This window comes from Anabas testudineus, chromosome 17, assembly GCF_900324465.2.
Source record: "Anabas testudineus chromosome 17, fAnaTes1.2, whole genome shotgun sequence".
In the NCBI taxonomy this organism is placed as follows: Eukaryota; Metazoa; Chordata; class Actinopteri; order Anabantiformes; family Anabantidae; genus Anabas; species Anabas testudineus.
In genome coordinates this window covers 20,932,661-20,959,735 of record NC_046626.1, presented here as the reverse complement: position 1 = coordinate 20,959,735, position 27,075 = coordinate 20,932,661, and the positions used below count along the sequence as shown (strand labels likewise).

The window sequence follows — 27,075 nt, the reverse complement described above, 5'->3', positions numbered from 1 at the left end:
CTTCTAGTGGGCTGCTGTAAAAACGTGGATGATTTTTTGGGTCATTGGACCAATTTCAGGAATTGAGTGCTTTTTCCACTTGAGTTGTTTCATTTTGTCTGCCGTGTAACCCTCGACAGAGAGCTCTCTCTCTCTCTCTCTCTCTCAGCATGAGTCACGCCATGCCAACCTCAAAAACCCCAGCTGGAGTGCCAGCAAACCTGCAGGTCTAAAAACCCTCTACATGTTATTTACTGTTTTTTAATTACAGACTCCTTTTTTCTTAACTGTACAAACAGATGTAATAATAATTACAGTAATACCAAAACCCTCTGACAAACCCAGCTGCCATATATTTATCAGACAACTATCTAGAATCAATAAGTTCTACCAACCAGTTCTGTTGACTGCGTGGCCCACACCTACATACAGTACATATATTAGCATACCGTCAGTGGACTAGATGTCATCATTAGATGTGTATTTGCACAAAAATAAAAACTTCAACCAGATAAGAGAGACATTAATAATAAAAAATAATCATTAAGGGCTGCCCTACCTCTCAACACACTAATCTCTTTTCATCTACTGGAAAGATATCCATTATTTGAAAATGGATGCTTGTCCATTAAAAGCTACCCAGTTTTATCAGAAACACACCCTGCATCTAAGGCTGCGTCATGGTGCCTCTGCTGTTGTTGTTGGCAGCGAGATGTTTAAAATGAGGCGCCTGACAACAGATAACATCTGAAAAGGCACAGAATCCATTATGGCGGTTGATGTTCCGGGAATGGGCGAGGAGAAGAGAGGCCCATCTGGAGGTTTGGAGTTAGGAAGGCAGGAAACGAGGGAGGTGAGAGGAGGCAAAATGCAGGAGAGAGTGGAGACGGCGTGACCATGGTGCATTTCCTCAATCTGTCTATCTCCATGTGGTCAGATTGATTTTTAGGGAGGTAAAAGTCCAAAACAGGAGAAAACAGCTTCACTTGACTAAGTAGGTAACAAACATCTGACGAGTTCACATAAAATGTAAGTCAAAAGTAGGTTCTAAACAACAACTAGCAGGACTTTTAGGTAGCAGCCAGCTGAAAAGGGAAGCAGTGTTAGCATGAGGAGTCTGTCTCTTCAGCTATTTTAGTGCTGACTGATACAGAGTGATACATGCCGTCTTGTCTGAACTGACATGAGGCGTGCCAGCTGCAGAGATGATAATCGACAGTGCCCCGCCATAATGTTCCTTCGAGATGAGGATCGTCTCCACAGCTGGCAGGTATGAACGCCCATCAAATTAAATGGCCAATTAGGCTTCCAATGTGCCACGCAAAACGCAACCAATTACCTGCAGTTGGCCAGATGTAACCTGAAGGTAAGGCCAGATGTGAAGACGTGCAATCTGCGGCAGGTAAATTACAGCTCAAGTTTGGAATGTAAATGGAGAGTTATGGAAATCTGGATAATGTTTTAATACCAGCAGTAAAGACAGATGAGCTTTTAACAGCTGCTGTAGTGAGGAACCATTTCGGGTAATGTGTGACAAGTTAGCGTCGACACTGCCCCGTACTCCACCTCCTGCTGACGTAGATTCTTGGGGTACAATCCAAAGATAAGGAATGTTTGGTTGCATTCAGTCCATGAGTATTTATGGATATAACGTATTGGGCTATATATGCTAAGTGTCTCTCTTACAGATGGTCTATGTATGCTTGGCACTGCGACATTCGCAGCCAGCCTCTGTCTGCATTCTTCCCCAGTAAAATAAAAACCAAATTAAACAGACTGTTTGTTATTCACCTCACATATCAGAGAAAGTCTGAAGCAAGAAGGCCAGACTGACAACCTTATCCAAGCCGACAAATAAAGCAAACTCCCGTGTGTTTCCACCTTCACTGACAAATACAGCACTGAGGGGAGTGATGGAGCAAATTATTCTGCAGCACAGTTGGAGCAGTCCATACTGATGAACCATGAAATTGTGGTTTGTTAGAGCAACTCTGGAAGGAGATTAAAACTTGTATTTCTGATCAACATTTATATGCATGACTAGTGACTTGCACTTTGATTAACCAGCTAGTTTACTAGTGGACCCTGTATGCACGCACTAGCTATTGTTTTTATCCCAAATGGGTGATAACATTCTGTGTTTTTCTCAGCAGATATTAATAACATCCATGCAACGGGGAGCTCTGGCTAAATAAAGAGTAGGAGCTGTTAAAGTGGAGAAGGCAGCTTTGGGAAGTGGGTTTAATTGCAGGCCAGTGTTGGGGTGGAGTCTTACCAAATCTCTGGGGCATTGCATCTGAGGCTCGGCATTCTAGAGGGTCGGGTGGGGAGGGAGAGGGAACAGAAGAACCAAAAGTAATCAAGCAAAATACATTTATCAACAGAAACAGTGAAAATCTGAGCAGGGAGAGAGAGAGATTGTGGTGGAGGGAACTTAGGGATAAATCAATGCGAGGTGGTGAGTAAATGGGCATGCAGGATATGAAAATGATAAATCTCAGCAGGGAGATGGGTTATTATTGCTGTGTAGCGTGAGCTCACACTCAGACATAAAATGTGAACTGTATGTTAGAAAGAACAAAATGTCACAGACGCACAGAATATATCTGGCTCTCATGAGAAGGTCCTACTTTGTGTCACTGCACCTTTTACTGATTCAGTTTGGTTTTCTCTTGTCTCTCTACCTCGTATCTTCTTACTTGTCATAATCCAGTGAGAGAAACACTCAGTTCATCCACACTGCTTTCACTAATGCAACTTAAGTGAACTCTTAGCACTATGATTTCCAAGCAACAGGCTTGCGGTGCTTCGTGCACTGTCTGCACTTTGAGTTTTGAAAAAAGCATTCATGCACTCTGATCTGTGCAGTTTTTATTAATGCTGGACACTTTCTCATTCATTCTACACTGAACTGGAGCTTTGGCTGTTTAATAAAAAATAAATCTTACAACAAGCTTTTATTTGGTGAGTCCAGTCATTTGCCCTGTGTTTTGCCTCTTAGGCTTTATACAATCAAGAAAAATACCACTGCAGTGTGTTTGCAGTTTATATCTGCTAAATAAACAGAAACATGTATAAATAATACAACATGTTGAATTGATTACATCTGTTACATCATTACTCATCACTACATGAGGTTTACTGTGTAAACCTTGGTTACTGTTGTTTTTAATTCGCACTGTGCTTCTGTAATACTTTATTTAGAAAGGAACTGTACCCATTAACAAACATTTATGCAAATGCACCAGAGTTAGCCAAAGTTTACTGATATATACTGTACTTAATTATTAGCTGTTTGTGTTAACCGACATGCTGATTAGAGTCTCCTATCTCTAAAACCCATGTGTAGCAAAGCTAACGGCTCTAGATAAACACAGAAGCTGCTCATTTTGTTCACTGGACTCTGAATTTCCATCTCAACATTTAATTCCCTACAGCTGATAACAGCTGATCAAATGAATCCCACCATCTAACTACCAACTATGTTCTAATCTAAAGATGGGTATCGACCAGTGCGGCAGTTCCTCTCATCCAACTTCACCCGGAGCAACCGTCAGCAAATAGCCTCGTCTGCATCTCTCGCTGTGATAATAGTCACCAATCAGCCATTTGATGGACACTACTTGTTAGCGAATGGATGCTCGTGCTTCTAATGGCCGCAGTGACTGCTGAGGGTGCTGGAAGAGACCATTTTTATAACAAAGAGAGGGGAGGGGTTCAGGCTGTTTGGTGCTATAGCTCACGTTAGTACTCGATAAGGCTGTGTTAAAGCCAGCTAGTGGAGCCAGACAGATAGCAGAGAATCACTGACTGCCGCTGTGGAGTAAACACCAACTTGACTTAAAGCTCGCCATCAGCCTCCACTTCTCACTCTTCTTTAAAAAAAAAACAAGCACTTAAGCCTCAATGTTCTGCTGCCTTATTGTCATCTCGGCCGCCGTCTGCCATCTCTGGACGTGTATCAATCAAACTACTTAACGATAAATCTAAATGTGCTGTACATCCAGTCTTGTTTCCTGCAAAGATAATTAAGTATAACATCTGGCATTGTGTAAAAACACGACCTTGAAGAAAGCAAGCAGTTGTAACAAACGTAACAACTCAATTAGCACCAGTTTGGATGAATCATTGAAGTTGCAAGCTGTGAGTGGCATCTGTCCAGCCTGAGTGACAGCAGTAGCGTCCAAAAACACAAAGATGTGTGTGGCTTTCATGTGGAGTAATGTGCAAGAACGAAGCCTGATTGATATTCGAGTTAAGTGTGGTTTTCGCTCTGCCTACTACCTGCCCTGCGTCTGTTCATCCCCATCATCCATCAATCTAGCAAGTCAGCTCACAGGCAAAACACAGTGAAAGAGATGGAAATACATAGAGAGAGGAGGTTACCACACAACGTGAAACCAGGAAGAGACCTGGTGAATTAGAATGAAAGGAGCAGGAGGAGAGGCTGACAGATGAAGAAAGACAGAGATGGAGTCAAAGCTGGAGGAAAGGAGAGGGTGAAAGAGATGCAGAGAGAGGAGCGAGCTGCACAGGTTTCCGCTGAGGTTAGCCACAGCTTGATAATAGAGAGGAGTTCAGCAATGGAGCGGGACAATCAATCTGCATGCTTGGCTAGCGTGTTGTGTTAGCTGGGAAATGAGAAGACAACACCTCACTCACTGCGGGGATTAATGGCACTCGTGACAGCGCGGGAGCACACACAGTCACACTCTCACACATATGCATGAGCACACACTCATAATGTACAGTTATTCATGCACGACGGGCTGTATATACTGTACGTCAGGATGTGAAATGCATTATGCTGACAGAATGAGTTGAAGGAATGTTCAAAGGGAGGGGTGGGACGAACGTACCACTTCTCTGGGAAGGAAGGCATCTTCCTGGCGTAGGACGAGCAGCCCCACGGCCCCACCCATGGGTGTGGCCCTGAGCAGGGACACCACTTCCTCCTGGGTGCGTCCATTCAGGTCAACTCCATTCACCTGAAGATGAGAAGTGGTCAATGGGTTTAAGTTTAAATTAGCTACAGTGAAATAATATCTCAAGATGAAATATTGAACTTAAAGATATAAGAAGCACATGTGGCGGATCGGTAACACTGATCTGAGCATATTGTAAAAAATCAATACAGGCTAAAATTAAGCAGATCTGAACTGAACTCTAATGTGTTTTGTTCATCTTGCTCATGTTACAGCGCTGCTTCAGTGTACATATGTGAAATATTCACAGGTGAAGGTGGTCAGAGCAGAGTGACTGAGTTCAGACATGAAGCTCAGCATATGCAAGGATTTGCTGAACTCTGATGGAGTTCATCATCAAATGTACAAAACATTCAGCCAGCAGATTCTTGTTATTGGTTAAAATGGCACATGTTGCTGCAGGTCATCCCAGCTGTCCCTAATCCCACGTGGCTGTGAGTAGACAAACCATGTTTATGAAGGAGGATCGTTCATTCTGTATGTATCAAGTAGCTCCTGATAAATACAGAGTATCAGACACATATTCTATATTTCCACCAGGCACATTTAGGTATCTTCAGATTCTTCTGTATCAAGGTTGTAAGTGCAAAATGTTCATATTTGGGATCAAAGTAAAAAGGTTAAGTTAAAAACATGTTGATTATAACATCAACACCAAGAAGTGTTCTATAGTGCAGAACATGCAGATGACAATAGATAAGTACATCAACTATTTTACTGCAAAAGTGACTTCTGTGTTTATCACTAAATTTTAACATGTTCTCACCTCCAGCAATCTGTCTCCTGCCTTTAGGCGGCCATCTTGGATGGCAGCTCCCCGCGGCAGAATGTTCTTCACGTAGATAGGAGCTGAGCCCCCAATGGGAACGTCCCGTGATGTAATGCTGAAGCCGAGTCCCTCAGGGCCTGTGGGAGGAGAATTAAAGAGAGCAGGTCATATAAAGGAATCTGCACCGGTGCACACCATCAAGCTACTGTGTTTGAGTTCTTATTCAGCAGATACGGTTCTTAAAGTGTGTGAATTAAACCTAGACAACACAGGGGTAGTGTAAGTGCTTAGGCAGACATATACACTGGGCTATGTTTCCTCTCATATCATCTACAATCTACACAACAACAAACAAATAATTCTTATTATTCAACTAACAATACAGGAAATGAAGAGAAACATTGAGTCCTGTCAACAGAGAGCTCAAGTAGGTTTAAAGTGAAAAATAAAAGCAGGATATGTTGCTGTGCAGGTCTATTGAGGAGGCATTTAACCTTTAAAGACTGTGGTTGGATCATGTAATAAGTGCATGCTATTACTTGCTGCCAGTAAAGAGATTCAGCCTAAAGACAACATGGTTCTGCTTGATATCTAATTGAAGCCAGGAAGTGAAAAAACAACCTGTAGCAAGAGCATATTACAGCGTGTGGGGTTGTAAAGGGGGTAAATAAACTGAGCATCCATCTCTGCCAACATGCTGATTCCTAAACTTGCTAAGTCAGTCTTCCTCCACACCTGACCACATCCAGCGCTCAGTCAGCTCTGATCAGTGACTACATGTATGTATTTCAAAGAGCTTTGTAAACCAACTGTTCCAAATGACACTGTTTGTGTAGGCTGTAAAACAAAGTTAATATAAGAACAATAATGAGCATCCGTGCTGTATCAGAGACGTGGCCCTAATCCTCACTGCCTGTCTGACTGAGCTGAAGCAAAGAATAACAGAACACTTAGCTATTCTGTTTCACATCCTCCACCTAATCCCCTACATTGATGAGCCAATCAACTTCCCACAGGCAGACGAGGTGCAGTATTAAACTCACCGGTAAATGCCTGTAGCGTTCTTGGGTTTAAACAGGGAGGAGAATCTTTAAAACTCCCATTAGCTTGATTAAGACATACCTAAGCAATTTCCTGTGCAGAATGGGATTCTTTGATTGATTTTGATACTCCCTGGGATTTGTGAGGAGACTGGTGTCTGATTCAAGCACATAAACAATGCGGGAGGTTTAATCTGCGCTCAAAGCAGCGGGCTTAAGTCGGTACTCAAAACAAACAGATGAGCCAAACGGCCTCTTGGGAATCACTGTTAATCCCCCTCCAAGTGTGTGCTCCGACAACAGCAAACAAAAGGTGGAATGAGAAAAGATAACATCTCTGAGTGAGAACACACAACACATCTCCTGGCATACCATATGTGCAGAATGCAGCGCTTCTCTGGATATTATGACCAAGCAGAGAGGAAGGAGTGTTAAGCAAAACTATGATAGAGGAACAAGTGGAAGCAGCCATCAGTGGGGACGGAGGAGGCAAAAGGCAGCTGGGTGTTTTTATGTTTTATGTTCTGGCTCGATTCCAACCCCACGAGAGGGAACAGCTTTGGGTGAAAACTTCAACGGGCATATGGTGCAGCTATATCAGACTCTTCGCTGTTGCGTTTGACAGCATACAGGGACCAACGGCTGCTTAGCAACAAACTCTCCGGCCCCGAGACCTGGCACCGACACCTGGTATCCTGTTGGCAGAGGTTTACCCCACCTGTGCCAGCTGTCAGTCAAAGCCTATATTGTGGATGTTTTTAAGCCTTCCACATCATTGTACACGCTTTGCATGCTTCTGTGTTTGTGCCATTTCTCAGACTCTTCCTACCCTTGTTTTGATGAGCGAAATGGGGACATCGCTTGTTTATTCACTTACAAAGGCTAAGAAAATACAAAGCATCCCTCTCATATTTAAAAGCCTGGGGAATGCAAAACAAGAGGGGAGACTTTCACAGACCCTCTGGAAAGAGTCAGATGATACTTCAAAAACAAAATGATGTAATACGTCATGTAGGGACTGAGATGACTTTAAAACACTTCTGCTAATGAACGTTTCTGTCTCAGCACCATAATGGCTCCAATCTGACACATTCATAAGCCTGACTTAAGGCAACGTTCTTGCATCACTGTTTTCCACATGGAAGTGGAGCAGATGATCCTATAAATGATGAACTTTCTGCATCTGTTTTACTGTTTCATTAAAAGACATGTGGTAGACATGTGTTAACGCCTCTCTGAATACTTTATATTAAGTGTCTTGTGTGAATCTTCCTTCGTCTCACCTTTCTTCAGCTGGATGTTGAGTCTCCTGCCGATTTTTTTGGTGTATCCTGCAGTTGGGGTGGAGTTTAGCCCCCTCTGAGGTGAGGGAGTGTGGCCTATCGGAGGCTTGGCTGCAGAGACTGACGGGTGGGGCAGAGGGGTGTAGCCATCATTCGGGTCTGCGTGAGTTTGGGAGTGAGAGTGTGAATGGGACCCGTGTCGGGACATTCTCTGCGGCGTGTGGTCCATGCTGGACACTGTGCTGCCAGTCAGGGAGTCCGGGCTGAAACGGCCCGAGGCGTACGCTGGGTTCCTCTCGGCATGGGACAGCTGCTCGTAGTGGGCCTTCATGGACGACGGCACCACGTGAAACATAATGACTGGAGAGCGCATGGCCTGACGGAACATGTTCTGGGCTCTGGAAAAGGAGTCACAGGAAAATATTTTAGGTCAAAGAGTTGGACAGAGAGTTTTTTAGTTTTAGCTGAAAATCTTTCTCGGCCATGTTAATAATGGTATAGATACAGTCTGATAACAAACTCACACACACGCTGAGACTACACTACCTATATAATCCATCGTCACCCACCTGGACATTCTGACATGTTAATTAATACTTATTGCAAGTTTTGCAGGAGAACTGAACCCTCGCTGACACCTCTATATAATCCCCTCATTTGGCTCCAGATGAAAAACACCTCTATCAGATGGATAGTTTGCAGAAAATCCTCTTTTAAACTTCTTTCAGAGTGAGCTCTGTACAGTAGGTGTGACTGGAAGCCTATGTTGGCTGTCAGCACCCTGTAACAGCGGAGTCTTGTTAGCACCACCTGTTTTTATAAAGTAGACCGTGGTATGGCTCTTCACTCCGCCTGTGACAGCTGAACGGACATTCAGGAAAATGTTGGGCTCCCAGAATTTCTACGTCTCCCCTGCCACTAAAACGTTGGGCCCCAACAGAATTTGTAGTGAAATTCCAAGCTCATTTTTTCCCAGCCACTAATAACGTTGTCTGGAGTTGGCACAGTCTCGGCACCTTAAGGATTTCAGACTGGATCGAACGGCAGACGAGACGGAATCTGCTCCCTTATAAAAATACTGTTAAATAACAAGAACAACTGTTGACGCAGTTGTGACAACATTACATGTTGGAAGCCTCTCATTATCAACTCCTGACTCCCATCAGCAGCTTGTTTGGGACAGCACAACTTGACTGGAATTTAAGGCCTGGTTCACCCAAATTATATACTGTAACTTCTCATTCTACCATAGTGATAGTTTTATTGTCATTGTCCAGAGTAGCTGCATTTCCCTCGACTTCTGCTTCTACTCTAAGACAATGGAGTTTCTACAGAAATTAAATGTCATTTACACTTGAAGCATGAATCACACTTATATCACAAAGTCTCAACAAACAACCAAAATGAATGGTTTGATACCACAAGTAGAAAATGATGTTTGTTTTATGTGTGACCTGTTTGAACAAACCGCCTGTATTTCCAGGAACTGTTGAATCCCATGGGACAGCAATGCATCATTATTGTGCATCTGTACGTGGTCATGTGTGGGTGGTACTTTGCATGATTGCTGTCTTACAAAATGTATATTACCTATGAAATGTATACTGCAACTGCATGGAGTTCAGATCAAAAACACGAAATAGCAAATATATATGTGTGTGTGTGTGGAGACCAAGGCATTCATGCATCACACAGACTCTAGAAAGGATAGAGGGGGGGGGGTTAGCAGCTGCGTTTGGTTAGGCAGGAATTGAAAACACGAGACACTGGAAAGCAGAGGCTGCTAATGTTAGGAGCCTTATTCTCATTCCTTCCCATGGAAGGAGAGAGAAAAGTGCTGGAGTCGGAGTCCAGAGGAGCTGCTAGTGAAACACAGGGGAAAAAGAGTTGGAGGGACTGTGTCAGCGACTGAGGGGGCTGACCTACAGGAGTTAAATAAGGAAGGGTTAGCCTAGCACAGTGACAGGCAGTAGAGGAGATGGCACAGTGGCAGAGAGAAGGCTAAAAAGGCACGAGGGGAGAGGATAACGACAAAAAGAGGGTTTAAGACTGTAGGTAGAAAAGCAAATCACACGGGAAGCACCAGAGCTCAGCAGTGGCTCCTGTCAGCTGCTGTCTTACTGTTCAAAGCGGATGTTTCGCAGGTCTCCATTATTGATACGGACAATACAGTCGTTCTCCTGGAAGAGGGCTTGCTGCTCTGCCTTCCCTCCCCTTTCCAGACGCTTGACCAACAAGCCAAGAGTTCTGAAATGTTCAAAAGTTCACGTCAACAGCATGAAATGCAACGTCCACGGTTTTAAAATGCTGCTTTGTTGCTGAGGTGGAGAATACACTGGAATTAAAGTCACTGCAATTTTATCTGAGAAGTGAAATGTGATTTTTCTGCATCAAAGACTTAATATATAATATATAAAACTGTTCTTATACAATATACCTGTAAACCGGGCGGCTCAATTTTCAAATTCCTTAAAGATTTCAACAGATTTTTTAACAAATCTTTGTATTTTCCATCAAATACTTTTTGATGTGAAATTCCTTGATGATCTAAGTTTTTTTTTTCATTATTTCTACCATAAAATGCATTCTTGGGCACAAACACTCCTGCTGGAATCACTTTTTATGGTTTTAATGAAAAGCATGTCAGTCAAAAAAGTGCTATTCCTAATTGCTGCCTCTGTTTTATCCGGTGGTACTTGAAGTGAGTGTACAGTGTGCTCTTGTCATTTGCATCATCAGTGTACCAATGAGGCAGTCACATCGCATCAGGGTGCTTCAGAGGCTGTGTGGGGGTGGCATCTATTCAAAAGCAATCAACACATAAAAAAAGTCGACTATGGTTCTGCCAGGGTCAACGTTTTCTGAGTTCTTTATTCTAAGTCAAAAAAAGTACTTTGAGAGAAGACATGAAACAGTTCTATTAAATACTGATATCAGGAGAGAGGCTGTGAGCTCGCGTACAGCAGCACTTCAGCCCTGCTGAGCTGCAACGGTTGACGCCCTGTAATCCGGTGTGGCAAACTGGCTTATGCCTTCCTGAAGAGCCGCAGCAAGGGGCTAACTTCACCTGAAAGGGCGCTCTGCGGATTATAGACCCGAGTCTGAGGAGGAAAATCAGCCACGGGTAGGAAAGATGGCGCAAACCTAATCAAGTCTTTTCGGCTAGATAGTCTGTTTATGTGTACTGAGGCTTCTTCTGAGGTAGTACGACCGAGTGTCGCCTAGGTAAATTGGGTTGATTTTAGGGTTTAATGCTCGCCCTCGCCTAAGGCTTATAATTCAATATGAATGGGAATGAGATTACAGAGTGGGAGAAGTTCAGGAGTTGAAATAGTTCAGAGACAACTCCAGTGATTACATTTGAGTGAGAACACAATGTGATTTGCTGTGGAAGGGCTATTTCTCTGATGAAAGCTGGGCATCTTAATCTTAGGACACCCACTCTGACATTTCCCCAATAAAAGAAAGGCGACTTCTAAATGTGCTTTTAGGTTGATTAGGTTCGGCAGTGAGAAAAGTGATATGTTGATTTTCAATAAAGTGTACGAGTGACCTTTTTAGTCCCTGATCGTGAGTGTGCGTGGGGGCAGAATACTGCAAAAACAAAGTTGCAACTGTATGTGACTCAGTGCTGGAGGCAATATGCAGCTAAAAGGAAGTAACTGCAACTTCACACTGATGAATTAAAATCATTAGACCTTAGCTAAAACCAGCGTGAAGTCTTAGTTTTAGTGCACCAATAAAAAATAAAGGTTAGATTTAAAACCAATGTCAAACACTCAAATATACTGAGTTTTTAAACTGCCTTCTCATAACTGTGATTGCTCCACCTTGCTGCGTATATTTAAACCAGATGTGAAATTCCTCTAATTCCTTTGCAGCTTTGCCCCAGCTGTGCACGCATGCTCCTGAATGTGCTGTAGGTATGCGTGCATGTGTTGCGTGCACTGCTCAGTGTATCCTTTGAATCATGTAAAGCTGATGTGACAGCAGCCAGGAAGGAATATGACAGTCACCTGCTAGCTCTAAACAGGCATGATTGATCACTGTAAACTGGCAAATGACTTCATGGTGCTGACATTGTGCATGACATTGGGGCTTCTATAAGTAATGAGGCATTTACACATGGGCACCAAAACAAGAATGTCCAGCATCTGTGTGTGTGTGTGTGTGTGTGTGTGTGTGTGTGTGTGTGTGTGTGTGTGCGTGTGTGTGTGTGCGTGTGTGCGTGTGTGTGTGTGTGCGTGTGTGTGTGTGTGTGTGTGTGTGTGTGTGTAGGGGTTCAGGTGCTGCAGCACAGTCCCAAAAAAACAAGAAACAAAATTAACACAAGCAAAATTTTTAGCAGAATTCAAGTGAATTCTTTTTTGCGTCTACAATGAAGCTGCTAAGGCGTCAACCAACAGGGGTAAGTGGCCAATTTTCTTCCTTTTAAAAGTCTTCAAGCTGTCTGGTCTGTGTGACTGAGCTTTCCAGAGAATATCAACTGCAGCATGTTTTCCATTTTGTTCTGTCCTGTTCACGTACTTACTGTACTATTTATATGTAAATTCAATCATTTGATGACATTTAATAGAGTTAAAGTTCATAACAGATACATTTTAAACCGTATGGACATTTTTCAGATGTGTATTTAAGGCCCTGTGGACGTCTGCCTGCTCCTCTCTTCACTCTCTTCTTGCTTTTATAAAAACAACACGGTTCTGCTCTGGATATTTTTACCTGCGGTCCCTGCCACTGAAAGGCACCACATGGATTCCCAGGGGCCCACCGTCGTTTGACACCTCCACCAGTCTGACAATGTCTCTGGGAGACGGTGACGGATGGAAGACGAAGGAGACAGGAGTGGGTAGGCGAGGGGTGGGTGGGTGTGGGAGAGGAGAGGAGAGGGGTGACACCATGTGGGCAAAAACAGAAAATAGGATGTGATGAAAGATCATAACATAACATCAACAGAGTGGAGAAAGAATAAGTAACTGAAAGAAAGAAGATGCTGGAGGAGACAAACGAAAACAGACAATAAAACAGAGCAGTCCGAAAAAATCAAACACGGGAAGGTTCTTAAAAGTCAACGTGCACAAAATATAGATTTGGGTGAATCTTTGAGGGTGTTAGGAGACATAAAATGCTTATGTGGTCTGGGAGGAAACAAAACATCACATTTCTGGAGGATCTTTTAGAGCTGAAGTGTGACACAGAGTCAAAACTTCCTTTATTAAGGAAAACGGACAGTAACATCACCCTGTCAAACGTTTTGTTTTCTCCTTAACGTGACTAACCACAGTCACACTAGACATTTCAGAAATTCACTTGAAATTCACTGATTATTGACAAACTGCGACTTTGTGCAGCAGAAGTCCTTGAGTCTGTAGAGTATCTGGAAAGTGATTATAGATGATTGCAGATGCTCAAAAAGCTATACACAGCTGCACAACAGTAGCCAATCAATGCAAGTGAGGAGAAATAAATTCAGACTTCGTCTTCTACCCAGACAGATGTACAGTACTGGTGATGAAGCACTGGGTTGCAAATCATTTCACGGCATTGACAGAGAGAAGAATTTGCTGATGTGAACCTTTCACCTCTTAAAAGCACAAAATGTGGAACAATTTGCTTTTCTCAGGCAGCGTTCTTCACTCGTTCAACTGTTTGGCTATAAAACATCTATGCACAGGCACATTTCATAAGATGCCAAATCTAATCCACTCACAGCTTTGATACAATGACCATAATTAGCTCGGGGAAAATGGGCCCCTTGTTGACAACTAAGAGGCGCGAGAAGCCAGAGTCTCTGGAAAATCAGAGGAATAATGACAATACCGTACCTGCATATTAAACTGGAAGCGTGCAACAGAGCAAAATAACAAAACAAAACACAGTTGTTAATAACAGGAGCTGAATGGCTTAGTGCGTGGGAGAGCTCTGATGGCGAGACGAGGATCATTTTGCTCCCACAAAAGAGAATTATGTAAATCAGGATGCAGGGTTGAAATGAGATTTTCTACAAACAAATCTGGATTACAATATAGAACCTGCCGGTCTACCTTTTAAGTGCTTATTATGTGGAGAAAGCAACGGCTGCACTGATTTATCCAGGACAACTTTAAACTTTAAAGAGAAAGTCTAGTTTCAAACTACTTAAATGTTGTTTTTCAGAGATCTGGTCATCACACAGTTAATGGAAACATCAGTCAACATTAAGAGCCAGAACAATTAGTTTAGTCCAGTGTTACCATAGAGTAACTATGAGAAATGATGGTGTTTAATAAGTAAACGTCCTGAAACTGAACAATAATTAGATCAGTGTCATTTTCACAGCACCTGTTTCACTTTTCCCAGTGGGAAACAGTGGGTTTGATATCAAGCTCTTTAAATATTCAGAAATGTGACTGTCAGTGTCTCCAGCGTTGGAGGGTTGTGTAGTTTCAGCCTGTCAAACAAACAAGAGGGAAAAAACCTGATCCCTCACATAAAGACTTACTCTAGTGATCTCACAGGGGTGTGGTCCAAGCAGAAGTCAGCTCGACCGATTGGGTCGATCCTACCATTCTCGTCTTCTCTGGCCTCTTCCTCCTAAAATAAAACACAAACAGAAGGAAACAGGAAGAGTGAGACGACTTCAGCGAGCACTGCTGGTTTGAAGTGAGTGATACACTCATTTGACACAAGTGGCTTTGAAGCTGAATCCTGACCTACGCTGTATACCACGGTGTCTTTCACATTATAGCAAAGAGAAAAGTGAATGAAGCCTTAGTACAAAAGGTGTCCAATTAACTCTGCTAGGCTGCGGCTGGGCGACAAACCTGAGACAGCTAAAGAACCCAAGATTCAACAACAGCAACACATGAACATGAACATGAACAACACAGCACCATGACAGTTGCTCGTGGGAGATAATAAAAGGGTGAAGCTGCTTTCATGTTTTTCTCATCATGTTAAGAAAGAAAAGAAAAGATGTCGAGGTCAGACCGCATGACATTCTTTGTCTGACAAGCTTCTTCTGTAGATGCTCCACATCTGTGGCTCAAGCCGTTTTCTGGCCTGATGCTGTGTCGTCTGATCCCAACGTGAGATTTCCCATCTGGCTGTTAGAGTTAAAACACAAGTGTGGTCCACCACCTAAAAGGTAGGCTGAGGTGCTGACCTGACGGAGCCAGGAGGAGCAAACCGGAGGAGGCTTTCCACAGGTATAAAAGTACATGCCCTTTAAAAAATCTTATTTCTTTAAAATTACATTGCTTTTGTTCTCTTCTTGTATTAACTGTGGACACTTGCGCGTCTGAATACTGCAGCTGAGACTCATGACATGTACACAAACACACACACACACACACGCTCAGAAACACACTGACAGTGCATAGAGAGCAAAGTAGAGAAAAATGAGAAGCAGAGAACGAAGGTCATTAAAATTTCAGGGCGACACTGGAGAGGAGAGACGAGCGAGCAGCAGCAACAGCAGGAGCAGCAGCGCAGGCCTCCCCGGCAACCGGCCGCCTCATCAGTATGAAAATGAGCCTGCCGTTACCGTGGCTGCCGTACGGTTGCCATGACACTTTGGGTGCCTGGAGGACATACAGCTCCAGGGCAGAGTGTGTGTGCATGTGTGTGCATGTGTGTGAAGCACTGTGACTACCGTGGTTTAAATTAGGAATCTTCAAGTGCAGACTGACTGAATGAGAAAGAGAAAGACAACAAACAGCAAAGCAGCTGTGACTGAGAGAGAGGTAGATATATGAGATATGTGTGGTTAGGTTAGAGATCCTGGACAGGTTAGAAAGAAGACGTGTGGTTAGTAAGAGACAGACTGGGCATTTTTGCAGCACGTACACTTTTAACAAGAACATAAGACGTGTCTTTTCACTAACAAACGTGTTCTACTACATGTAGATGGTGTAAGACTACTTCCAGAACTAGGACTGTATAGATGTTTTTCTATTAAATATATGGATGATTGTAGAAAAGTACACACAGTCACTCACAGGTCAGAGAAGAAGAAAGTCCAGCAGAGAGAGAAACAACAACACAAAGAGACACGGAACGACATCAAACACTCCTTTATCAGGAGATGAGAAATTCAGGTGGAGAGACATCAGAGGCAGAAAGAGCAAAGTCACTCTGCACTATCTGAGGAGGAGTAAATGAAATCAGCATTCGTCACAGCTCACACTGGCATCTCACAGACTTTATTTCAATATGCAACATCTCTGAGGAATCTGGCTGCAACTGTGTGTGAGTGTGTGACAGAGAGAGAGAGGAAGAAAAACAAGTGTGGAACTATGTTTTTACATTCCTGTGTTTTTATTTATAGCAGCTGCCACAGATCAATAAATCTAATCAATACTGGAACAATATAATTACAAGGGGGCGAATGAAAAAACAGCCAATATGTAACGAAGCAGCTTTGCTTGACACATGTCAACATAATAGATGTGTAGACGCAACGACCTCAATAAAACTCTTCTGGAGTTTTGATCATATTACAAGATCGTCCATCAGCTGATGTGTTGCCCAGTTGTGGTAGATAATAAGTAATACAATAAAAACTTAACTGTGTCTATGAGCTGTGACAGAAACAATAACATTTTCTACCCAGACAAACAAAAGTCACCACATGCTGACTCGACCGGTTTCATTTACAGATGAACTAATCCGTTTTTATTCTAGAATAAAAGCGGAGGCACTCAGAAAGGCCTCGCCACACTTTCCCAGACACACCATCAAGACATCGCCCATTCCCGTTGCTGGGAGTGGGCTGGTCGAGCAGGGAGTTAGCCACATTAATAATTCAGGGCTGAGTTGGGGGGTTAATGGCTAGCACGCAGACAGGCAGGCAGACTGGCAGACAGGCAGGCAGGTACGAGGACGAGCGGCCGATGTGTTTTCCAGCCAAGTCACTGTTTGTTTCCTGGATGTGGAGAAGCAGAGGAAGGTGGGCAGTTTTCAGGCCCAGGGGCTCATTAAAGATTAATCGGAGAATCCATCGGGGCCTGTCCTTTCTATCTCTCAGACTAAATGAAGTGGTGTGCACCTAGTGTGTACGTATGGGTGAGAGAGTGAGTGAAGTAATGCTGCACTTTAATGAAGTGCTGCTCGCTCCTCTATCCTGCCACTTTGACCGCAATGTCACTTACGCACTGCTGTGCATGCAGGTAGAAAGACACACGGGCCCGATGGAGAGGAGGGGATAAAAAATCTCTAGGGACACAATGAAAACATTTTGATGTTGAATAAATCTTGAATGAGTCGGTCTGTGTAAATGTTTAAAACTGGTTAAAAGGCGACCACTCAGACAGAACTGGACCTGGATCGCATTAGTACCTTGAGAATTAACGTTTTAAAATTTAGGTCTGTTATGTGTAGTACTTCATAGTAGAGCAGTCACAGGGAACATTGTTCTGCATTAGCTACTTTGAATTCCTTAAGGACATTTTTGTGATAATTACCTACTAACATACTTTTACTTAACATCTTCGATGCAGGACTTTTAAGTGTAACACAGTACTTTTACAGTATAGTACACTTCATTATTTCACTTTAGTAGAGGATGTGAACACTGCCACCACCACTGGTGCTATACCTTCTATCTTCATTCCTTTAACAGTTGTAAAACACTGTTTTAACATGGTTATTTATACCTTGAAAATCTCATTCCGTTGCAAGAAACACTTTCCCAGAACACAGAGTATCAAACTGAACCCGATACATAAACACACTGAAAGAGCCACATGCCCGTCCACAGGCATCCATCACTCTTAACTGGTATCTATGTCCTCTCCAGCAGAGCCCCATATGGTCTGTACCGGAAGAAACACTGAACTAGAAACTATAAATCAGCCTTAACCTCTAACCCGTAACCTGAAGACCACTACACACCATCTGGGTCGGAGAGAGACGCGTGAAGTTGGAGTAAATGAACACAAATAAACCGTTCCAACAGTAGAGCCTCTGTTCTCCTCACGTGTTGTAGGCTACCTGCTTTGTTGTCTCCTCTCTTACATAAAATATGATGAACTCATCCTAAATTCATCCTTTACAGCAATGGAACCAGTGACTAATTAGCATTAGCAGTGATAGTTACATTGGCTAAATTAGTAAAAGCACTGCGTCACAGACAGAACCTCAAGCCACAGGACTGAGCCGCACCTTGTGATTGATGTTTGACAACAGGAAACGGTGAGATCTCTACTGCTAGTTGCAGTGCACAGATTGAAAACAATAACAGGGACAAAGAGGGGAAAAACCCACAAATAGCTTCTGGGTCAGCGGGCGTGTGACCCCTTTCAAAAATCTGTTCAGTTTCTCAGGAGCTCAGACAACACACAGACACTCATCTCACAGAAAGTCTATCTTCAGATGTCCTCATTCACTGAAGGCACTCTGCAGGTTGACAGCAGCCCACCTGAATGGACAGACTCATCTCATCGTGTTAAGAGCTGTAATGATCAAACACCACGGCACATGATCTTCCATGTGTTATTCATTGGCTCCGTCTCTGAGGTCAGAGATCGAGCTGTAGTGATACTGGTGTAGGATGTCACACTGAGACCAGCTGAGAAAGGGAATATGTATTTAGCATTTCATCTGGCTGACTGTTACTACAGTGAGTGATTAAACACACCATTTAAATACCAACCAAATGTATTCTGCAGTATAAAGGGATCCATGTCTCTGGATGAAACAGTTGAAGCCTGGAATAACGTTGATGTTGCAGTGCACAACCGTCCAGTCCGTCCTGACTGAGATGTTTGATGGATGGCGACACTCGGCTCAGTGCAAGACCACAATGCATCATTAAAAGCGAGTGTTCAATTACAAATCCCCGTACTAATTCAATTAGTCTCCTTTGAAGACACTTTGATAATGAAATTCAGACAGGCGACGGCATCGTCAATAACTCGAGGATTCATTGAGTCGAGGGGATGTTATCAGACTTTATATCATCCTGGCTGCCGGTTGGGTCATTACACGAGGACGGGCGAATAGTTTATGTTTGTGTGTCTGTTTTAATTTAGGTTTTGTTGTTTTGTTTAGTTTTTTTATTTAAGAGGAGTGGGGTGCAGAAAATGGGGATAAAAGAAGAAGAAGAAAGAAATACTATAGTTGTTAGAAAGGAGAACATGCACTTCATGTCCTTTCACATTTCTGCACGTCTCCCAGAGGTCTGGATGATAATTTTAATGTTGAGCTGCTCTTATACACCACTCCTCTTCTAAGTGTTTCAACAGCTTCCTAATGACTATGTACTAGACTTAGAAGTGTTTTAAGATTAATACATCATGTAAATTTAAGAACAGGCATCGAGTGAGACATGTTACTGCTAGCGATAGCACCGTTTCCTCAGAACATCCTCTAGACTTCAGCTGGTTGGGATCTTTCTGTGCCGAGTTTGATATTTCTCCCCAGTCTGTGTGGGTGTCTCCAGGTACAGTTTCCCCTTGTAGTCCAAAGATATACAGTTAGGTTAATTGGTGACTTAATTGGTTAATTGGTGCCTGTAGGTGGTTGTCTGATGGTATGTCAGCCCTTATAGCCTTGCGATCTGTCCATGTTGAACTCTCTTATCCTCTGCTGGTATTGGCTCCAGCCGCAGCCTTAATCAACCACTTTCCTCATTTTCGGTCAAACTTAGTTTTGAATCCAGAACCAACTTTACAGATGTTGATTTTTCCATAGCGCTGCATTTGTGTACATCACCGAACAACCTGACTGAGAGGTGCAGCAATGGCAGCATGAACAAAATAAGACTTCCAGCACTTCCTAAATGACAGCGGTGCTGCTGTAGCAATCAATTTAATTCAACTGCAATTTCTGCAATCCAATTCAATCAAAGAGCATAGGGCAGGAAAAAGGGGTATCACCACAGCAAAATAAGCAACGCAATCTTCCCTGAAATAATAGACAATGGAGGCCTCATCAAGAATCTAAGCAATTTCAAAACTCATACTTTAGGAGCCAATTCCCCTGAGAGTTCAGTCACTCAAAACAGAATTGCGAAAGGTGTGAATGACACTTGGTTTGTAGCTTGTTAGGGTGAGTTTGAGTCACAGTGAGGAGGGTGGAGCAGGATGTTTTACGCTGACTTGATTCCTTGCGATTTTTAATAGAGATATCTCTTGTGAAAAAAGTCCTCAGACTAGTGAGAAGTGTTTCAGAAACAATTTCTCCTGAGAGCACAGGGGAGATGAACTGAGTGATGAGGACAGAGAAATGAAAGACTAGAGAATAAAAGGAAAGGTAGTCACACAGAGAGACCGAGTCAAAGAGAATGACAGAGAGGCAGATACAGAGACAGACAAAGACACGTTACACAGAGGACCAGAAAGCCACGACAAAGCTTGTTCAAAGGATGACAAACGTGGCTTTGAAAACTCCCAACGTGACACTGGAGGGAATTCAGGGACGTTCTGCCATTTTTTGTGTTAGTTTTTAGTTGTCAGGGCAAAGAAAGATGCGAAAAGTTAAAGTTCTAACATCAGTTTCATACAAAGTATTTTAACACTTGATGATGTTGACTGATGCTACAGTTAATAACGAAATTATATCAGCTAAAACTTCAATTTTTTAAATCATAGTTTGGATTTTATTGCTATATTAAAATAAACTTTATTTACTAAAATACCAAATTCAGCTAAAATATCTTTCTTTAACCCTGCAGAGGTCCTTCTCTGGCATTGCAGCAGTGTGGACGGGTTATTTAGACAGTAATCAGCCAGAGTTGGGCTGAACGTTGATGTAGGCCTGAATCCAACACACACTGTCAGAATCAGCTTGACTTGGCTCTACTGACAATGTCAAACATGACACAGGTGGATGGAGAGGGAGGGAGGGAGAGAGAGTAAGACAATGGATTACAGTAGATGACTGAGAAAGAAATGTGTGCATGTGTGTTTATATCAGGTGTAACACACATGTGGGATGGAACCCTGGGCCAACTGGAACAGCATGAGTACACACACTCGTATAGAAAGAGGAGCCCACGTACGCTGGGGGCAAGTTAAAAGAAACAACATTCGTTATGAACGCATTTGTTTTCATAGTGTTTCTCTGCTTATTTACCTACTGTAGGTGCTGCATTCACTTGTGTACTGTGTATAATGTGCCATATAGGCCTCGTAGAACTCTATGAACAACGCTCACATACTGGGACATTGAATTTGACAAAAGCAATCTCACCTCAAGATTCATTTAGTGGTTGTTCCACATCATCGGTCCTCCTGATGAGGACATGTTACATGGTTAAAAGGTCCACAGCAGACACTAAATAGTCCTGGAGGCAAATTGAACTACTTCGTGTGTCCTGTGTATTGATTACTGCTGTACAATTTCACATTCTCACAAGAATTTTATACCATATATGCTTTTGAGTCTAGGAAGACTTAAAAATAATGAGAACTGCCAGCAGGTTTGCAGACTTTTCTACGTCTGTGTGGTTTCATCAGATGTGCAGGAACTAGGTCTGGATCCCATGCTGCATTTCTTGTATGGCCTAAAAACAGAGGTGACAGGTGAGGGTGGACTGTGGCTGTTCAACCCGGGCCGCGTGTTGATATGATGCACCGTTTATCGAGATGAGACTCCTGATGGAGCCGCCTCTACAGAGCACAGTAACTATCCCTCTGAGAGGAAGGGGGCTTGGATAATGGTGACAAGCATCTCACACACACACACACACACACACACACACACTGAGGTAGAGTTGTCAGATTGAAGGCCATTATTCTGGCTGACTCAGTGACTGTAATGGCTGCTGCTGAGAAGAAGACTGTCTCTATATAAACAAGTCAGGGAGAAACACAAGGAGTCACACTCACTCTGCATTCTTTCCTACTTTGACTTATTTCTGCTTCCTGCTGCAGCACTTTGAAGGTGTATATGATGCAGCTTCAGCAGAACACCAATGACTGAGTTTTACAACTAAGGATAAAACTTTTTTAAAAATTAGGGAAAATTTAGTTTGCACTTAATTTATGTTTAACGATATTTGTGATTACTTTAGGTACAGTACGTAAGGTGTCAGTTATCCTGTTAGTGTAAGTATCAGTATCCAAATGATCATCATCACAGTTTGAAACCATCCTATAAGTCAGTGGATATCTCATTTTTAATACTTGATGAAAATTAATTGGACTTAAAACCAAATTGTTTTTTGTCATCTTACCAACTAGTGTTGATGGGATTTACAGAACTAAATTAAACTAATGTCCAAATGAAAATGATTTTGTCATATTTTCAGATGTAATATATTAATAGTAATATGGCTACTTACCAATATTTTATCTCTGAGGTTTGTGGCAAAATGTTTATATAACTTAAAAGAACCTTGTGTTTCACCTAAAATAAATATTTTAAAGGCCAAACAGATGACAGAGTAAAGTATGACAGATTTAATGGATTAGTAGAAAGCTTAACAATGATCACACAATGTCACACAAGATGCATCACCTGGAGACCATTTTGAGGGAATCTGGTATAGGGTGAGGGTTTAGCTGTTCTGGAAATGAAACCCATGATCCTTCATTTAGAGGACAACCTCAGTGCCTGTCTTCAATTGGCAGGATTTCATTGTCAGAGCACACCAGGCCTCAATAATCACCTCTATTCCTCTCCTGTCAGATCCCTCCGATTCTCCTCTGATAACAACCGACACCTGCTGTTGTCATCCTTCTTGTCTGCCTTTGATCGTTTTATAGACCTCCGATAAACTCCTCCACAAAATACCCTCTTCTCCACTCGTCTCCTTTCATCTGCCAGAGTCTCTATCTCTTGTTCGTTTTCTCTGCGCTAATGATAAACCTGCGGAGCACAGCCTGTTTACAGAACCGAGATTCTTATCTTTGATTTGACTGTGTTTCTTCTCTTTTTTTTTCCTGTACCTCAACAGGTGGATTGAGTTTCAGAAAGAGCTGCCATCTGTCCAACCTGACGAGATCTATTTTAGGTGTAATTAGATCTTGGTAGCAGGTGATGAAAAGCAAATGATGTGCTTGTGTGTGTGTGCAAAGTCCTGACGGCAGGTTGCACCCTAAGGTAGAGATCCCCCTCAGGGAAAATGCAAACACTCAACAGAGGGAGAGCTGTCTTTCATCTTCCTTCTGTCTCTATTCCTGCTCTCTCACCCCGTCTATCCCAGCTGGAAGGGATCTGAGCTCCCATGGCTCTCTGTCATATTAAAACCAAAAGATCAAAGGCAGTGAGGAGCGGAGGAGAAGAGGAGGAAGAGAGACAGAGAGAAAAGAGAGCAATCAAAATAAAAGTGATGATGTGAGAGGTGACATGAAAAGCAGGGAGTAAAGGGAGGAGGATCAATAGCGATGGGGAGATGGGGAGTAAAACAGAACGATTTTAAAGAGGTATGATGTGTGGATCTAGAAAGGACGGATGCTAAGTTTATTCTGTCCTGGTCAAAGTATTCAAAGAATATGGGAATGTACGTCAAATACAATGATTAATACGTGAGACTGGATTTCACATGTTTGTAATCTGACGCATTAAAAAGACAAAAACTCACTGACGCATGCAGGAACTTTTTCTAATTGTTCCATGTGGGTTAAAGATGGGAAAGTTCAGTGCCTGTCATCATATTAATTCTAATAACATTAGCCTGTATCAAATGAAACAAAACGAAAGAAACAATGGGGCACACAGAGAAAACAGTGATTGTTGTATGTAGAAGCTGCAAAAGAGAATTGTGAGTAATAGAAAATGGTACAAAGACAGAGAGAGTAATGAGGTTCACATAAAAACAATACTGATGGAAAAGTGCGAAGAAAGAAGAGGAGTCAGACTAAAGGCTCATAATAGCAAGGTGACTGCAGATTAACACCGAGCTGTTCACACATCTGCAAATACAAACACACACCTACGGTATTTATCTGCAGACCCGTTCACACTACGCTCACATGCAGAGCAGCAACAGAAGGACAGAACATATGCACACACAATGATCTTTTTATAGTAGTGAGGAACCTCTCTGATACGCAGTAATGTGTTCCCTACCCACTTACCCTAACCCTAAACGTCAAGCTAACCTGGACCCTAAAACCAAGTCTTAACCATAAAACAGTCAAACAGGCCAAAATGTCCTCACAACCATGGTAATGAACGAAATGTTGTCCACACAAACACAGAAAGATGTATGCACACACCCTCAAAGCTGTCTTCCTTCAACCTAAGCTCCACAGCAGCACCTACTGGACATTTCTTCTGAATCTAAACTCACCCTGCTGCTTCGAAAGGTACAAGGTTCACTTTCATCTGTCTTGTTAACAGTAAGACACACACACACACAGTGTGTGCACCTACAGAACTCTTCAGCCCTCACTGAGATAATGGGATGTATGATACACACCTGCATGTACAAAACAACAGACACACACACACACAGATGTAGATACTCCAAACTTAAAAGTGCAGGTTTCAGTGCACATTATGCATGCACATACGAACACACACACTCGCTCTGAGGTGATTTATGAGTGTATGGCTCAGGTTTGCATGATTTATCCTGCTAAAGCTGCACTGTGCACCTGAGGGACTCAACTCTCCACTACACACACTGCATGGAGGCTTGTTAGTTAGGAGGCACTGGAGAAATGTGTGTGTGCGTGCATGGTCTCCCTTGTTTAGCTGTGTATATAGTAGCAGTGTGTGTCAACATGTGTGCGTCTATATGTGTGCACACACACACATGTTCAAGTAGAATCTGAAATGTAGTGTATGCAAAGTTAAATTGTGTGTGTGTGTGTGTTTATGAAATCCTGCATGGGCAGAATATTATGGTGCAGGTATATGTTCGACAAACTGGCTTGTTAGTGGCATGTGTCAGTGTGTGTGCAGTGCACACATGCATACGCCAGCATTAAAATTCCTGCCCAGGTATAAAGGTGTGTGTGCAGAACTGCCTTCATATGTCTGTGTAACAACATCCCCAGTGGGTTGTGCGATGCCTCCATGCCACCGTGAAGGATAACATGGCTGATAATAATGGTTGAGGACACACAACAGCCTCACAAACACACACTGTGATACACAGAACTACACGCTGGATGCTTCCTGAATTACTGGCGTGTAGATTCCCAAATCGGATCCCTTAGCAATCATCATATCCTTTACTGTGCCTGTGAATCACATATTTTAAAAGACACAAACTCAGTTTGACAATGACAACTTTACTCGGGTCATTCTAGTCAACAGCTTGACAAAGACTCCACTGCTAAGATGCTATAAGTGTAAAAGTGACAGATGTGTTTAGGTAGTTTTTCACTTGATTTCACTTGTCAGTAAGTCAATGTGTTCACTTCTCTACCAGATTATTTCCTCTGGATGTCAGATGACTACATTTTGACCTGTGGATTGCTCTCATGTCTCCTCAATCACAGCAGCTCTGACTTCTCATACCAATTACCCAGTTCTTGACACTTATCACAACAAACATAATAAAACCTCAAAGAGCATCACTTCCTCCAGAACATTAACGATTTACCAGAAACTAGACATTTAGAACTGTCACTCGCTGTCATGTGTTAAGACCTAAAGCCTTTTACCAATTTCATCTCTGTAGTTATTAATATGAACATAAAATGTGTTTGTTATCGTCAGTTTTTGTTAATTATTTAATTGGATTTTATATTTCTTTTGGTCAAATTCCATTTTTACAATCTGCTCCAAATTAAACTGACTTGACTGTAACAACAAATGAATTAAAATACTGCCAACAAGCTGGAGATCGGGTCCAATTTGTGGTGTAAGTGAAACTACTGCAGATTACTATTTAAAGGAAACAGTAATTGCTTACAACATACAAATCTGAGCATGCAGTTGCGTTCATGTACAGCCTTTTGAGAACCTATTTACGATTTAATGATCGTTAATGCAAATGGCAGAGGGATATTTATGTTTGGTTTGGACACTTGACGCATTTTGGTGTGTGTGAGTGAGTATTTGTAATGCTCTACGAGGAGAATCTAGATCCTCTGTGTTAATGCTGACAGGAGAAGAGGAGAGAGAGGAGATGTCAGTTGTCAGGGAAAGTTCTCCAGGTGGTGGGAACATAAACCAATCCATTATTGTGCAGTAAAAACCAAACAACACGGTTTTAAGCATTGTTCCTATGCATTATAGGGTTTTTGAGTTTTTTTTCTGCCCAAGAATCAGAAAAATAACTCTTCTTCATCTATAAAGGTTTATTTAATGTGGTGGTGTATCCAACCTTGTTTTTTAAACATACACATACACGTCAATATTTAACCAGAGAGACATAAAGGAAGAGGTATTAGAGAGACACTGCATACAACAAATACAGCACACGCATACTGTATGACATCCAAGTCCTCAGAGACCGTCAGAGGTGATGACAGACTTACACAAGGTACACGCTGCTTGGGTGTGTAAGTGTGTGTGTGTTGTGTTTTGAAGTTCAGCCGTCCACACTCACACTGCAGACAGCTCAGCGGCTTGTGGCTTTTCTTCTTAATTGGCTGATTTGCAACCCAGTCCATGGCTGACACGAACGTACGCACTCGTGCCGCCACAATGACTGAACACAATCACACAAACCCACAAACACTCGTGCGACTCACAGGCACACACCCTCGGAGATGGCAGTGCCGTGCAGATGTCTATTTTCTACACGGCTCCAGCACCTCCGACCAACTCTCATTAATACAGGCTTGAATGACAGACCGCTGTTGCCATGGCAACGTCCTACCTGTTGCCAAAGGGGGCTGGGAGTTTAGAGGCTTTCGAAATGCGGCTCAAACCTATCACACTTCAATTTTTGTGCTGTGTATCAGGCAGCCAGTGGTGCTGCTGCAGCAGGCGCGCACAATAACCCCACTTGGGAACGGAGAATAGTTTCATTCATTTCAATGCGATTCAATCTGGTTCACTTCAGTGCAGAGCAATGCCCTGTTCTGTACGTTTTGTTATGAGAGAAACTGAATTCTCCACCCGAATAAAACAGGTCTACTTCATTATAAGACGCTCTTCTCTTCATTTCATACTCCTCTGTTCCATGGTAT

At 42.6% G+C, this 27,075-nt stretch overlaps 1 protein-coding gene across 12 annotated transcripts in view; it reads right to left on the bottom strand.

Annotated features, from left to right (window-relative positions):
- Positions 1–27,075, bottom strand: part of LOC113172001 (partitioning defective 3 homolog) — a 179,438-nt gene that overhangs the window by 82,861 nt on the left and 69,502 nt on the right. For 6 of the 12 annotated variants that reach the window (XM_026374766.1, XM_026374770.1, XM_026374767.1 and 3 more), the window contains exons 6-12: positions 14,538–14,629; positions 12,779–12,862; positions 10,178–10,303; positions 8,057–8,454; positions 5,731–5,870; positions 4,839–4,967; positions 2,255–2,290 (exon numbers count right to left, since the gene is read on the bottom strand). In XM_026374766.1, the coding sequence (XP_026230551.1) occupies positions 2,255–2,290; positions 4,839–4,967; positions 5,731–5,870; positions 8,057–8,454; positions 10,178–10,303; positions 12,779–12,862; positions 14,538–14,629 (1,005 nt within the window). The remainder of the gene's footprint in view (positions 1–2,254; positions 2,291–4,838; positions 4,968–5,730; positions 5,871–8,056; positions 8,455–10,177; positions 10,304–12,778; positions 12,863–14,537; positions 14,630–27,075) is intronic. The other 6 variants (XM_026374768.1, XM_026374769.1, XM_026374773.1 and 3 more) reach the window with 1 other exon arrangement.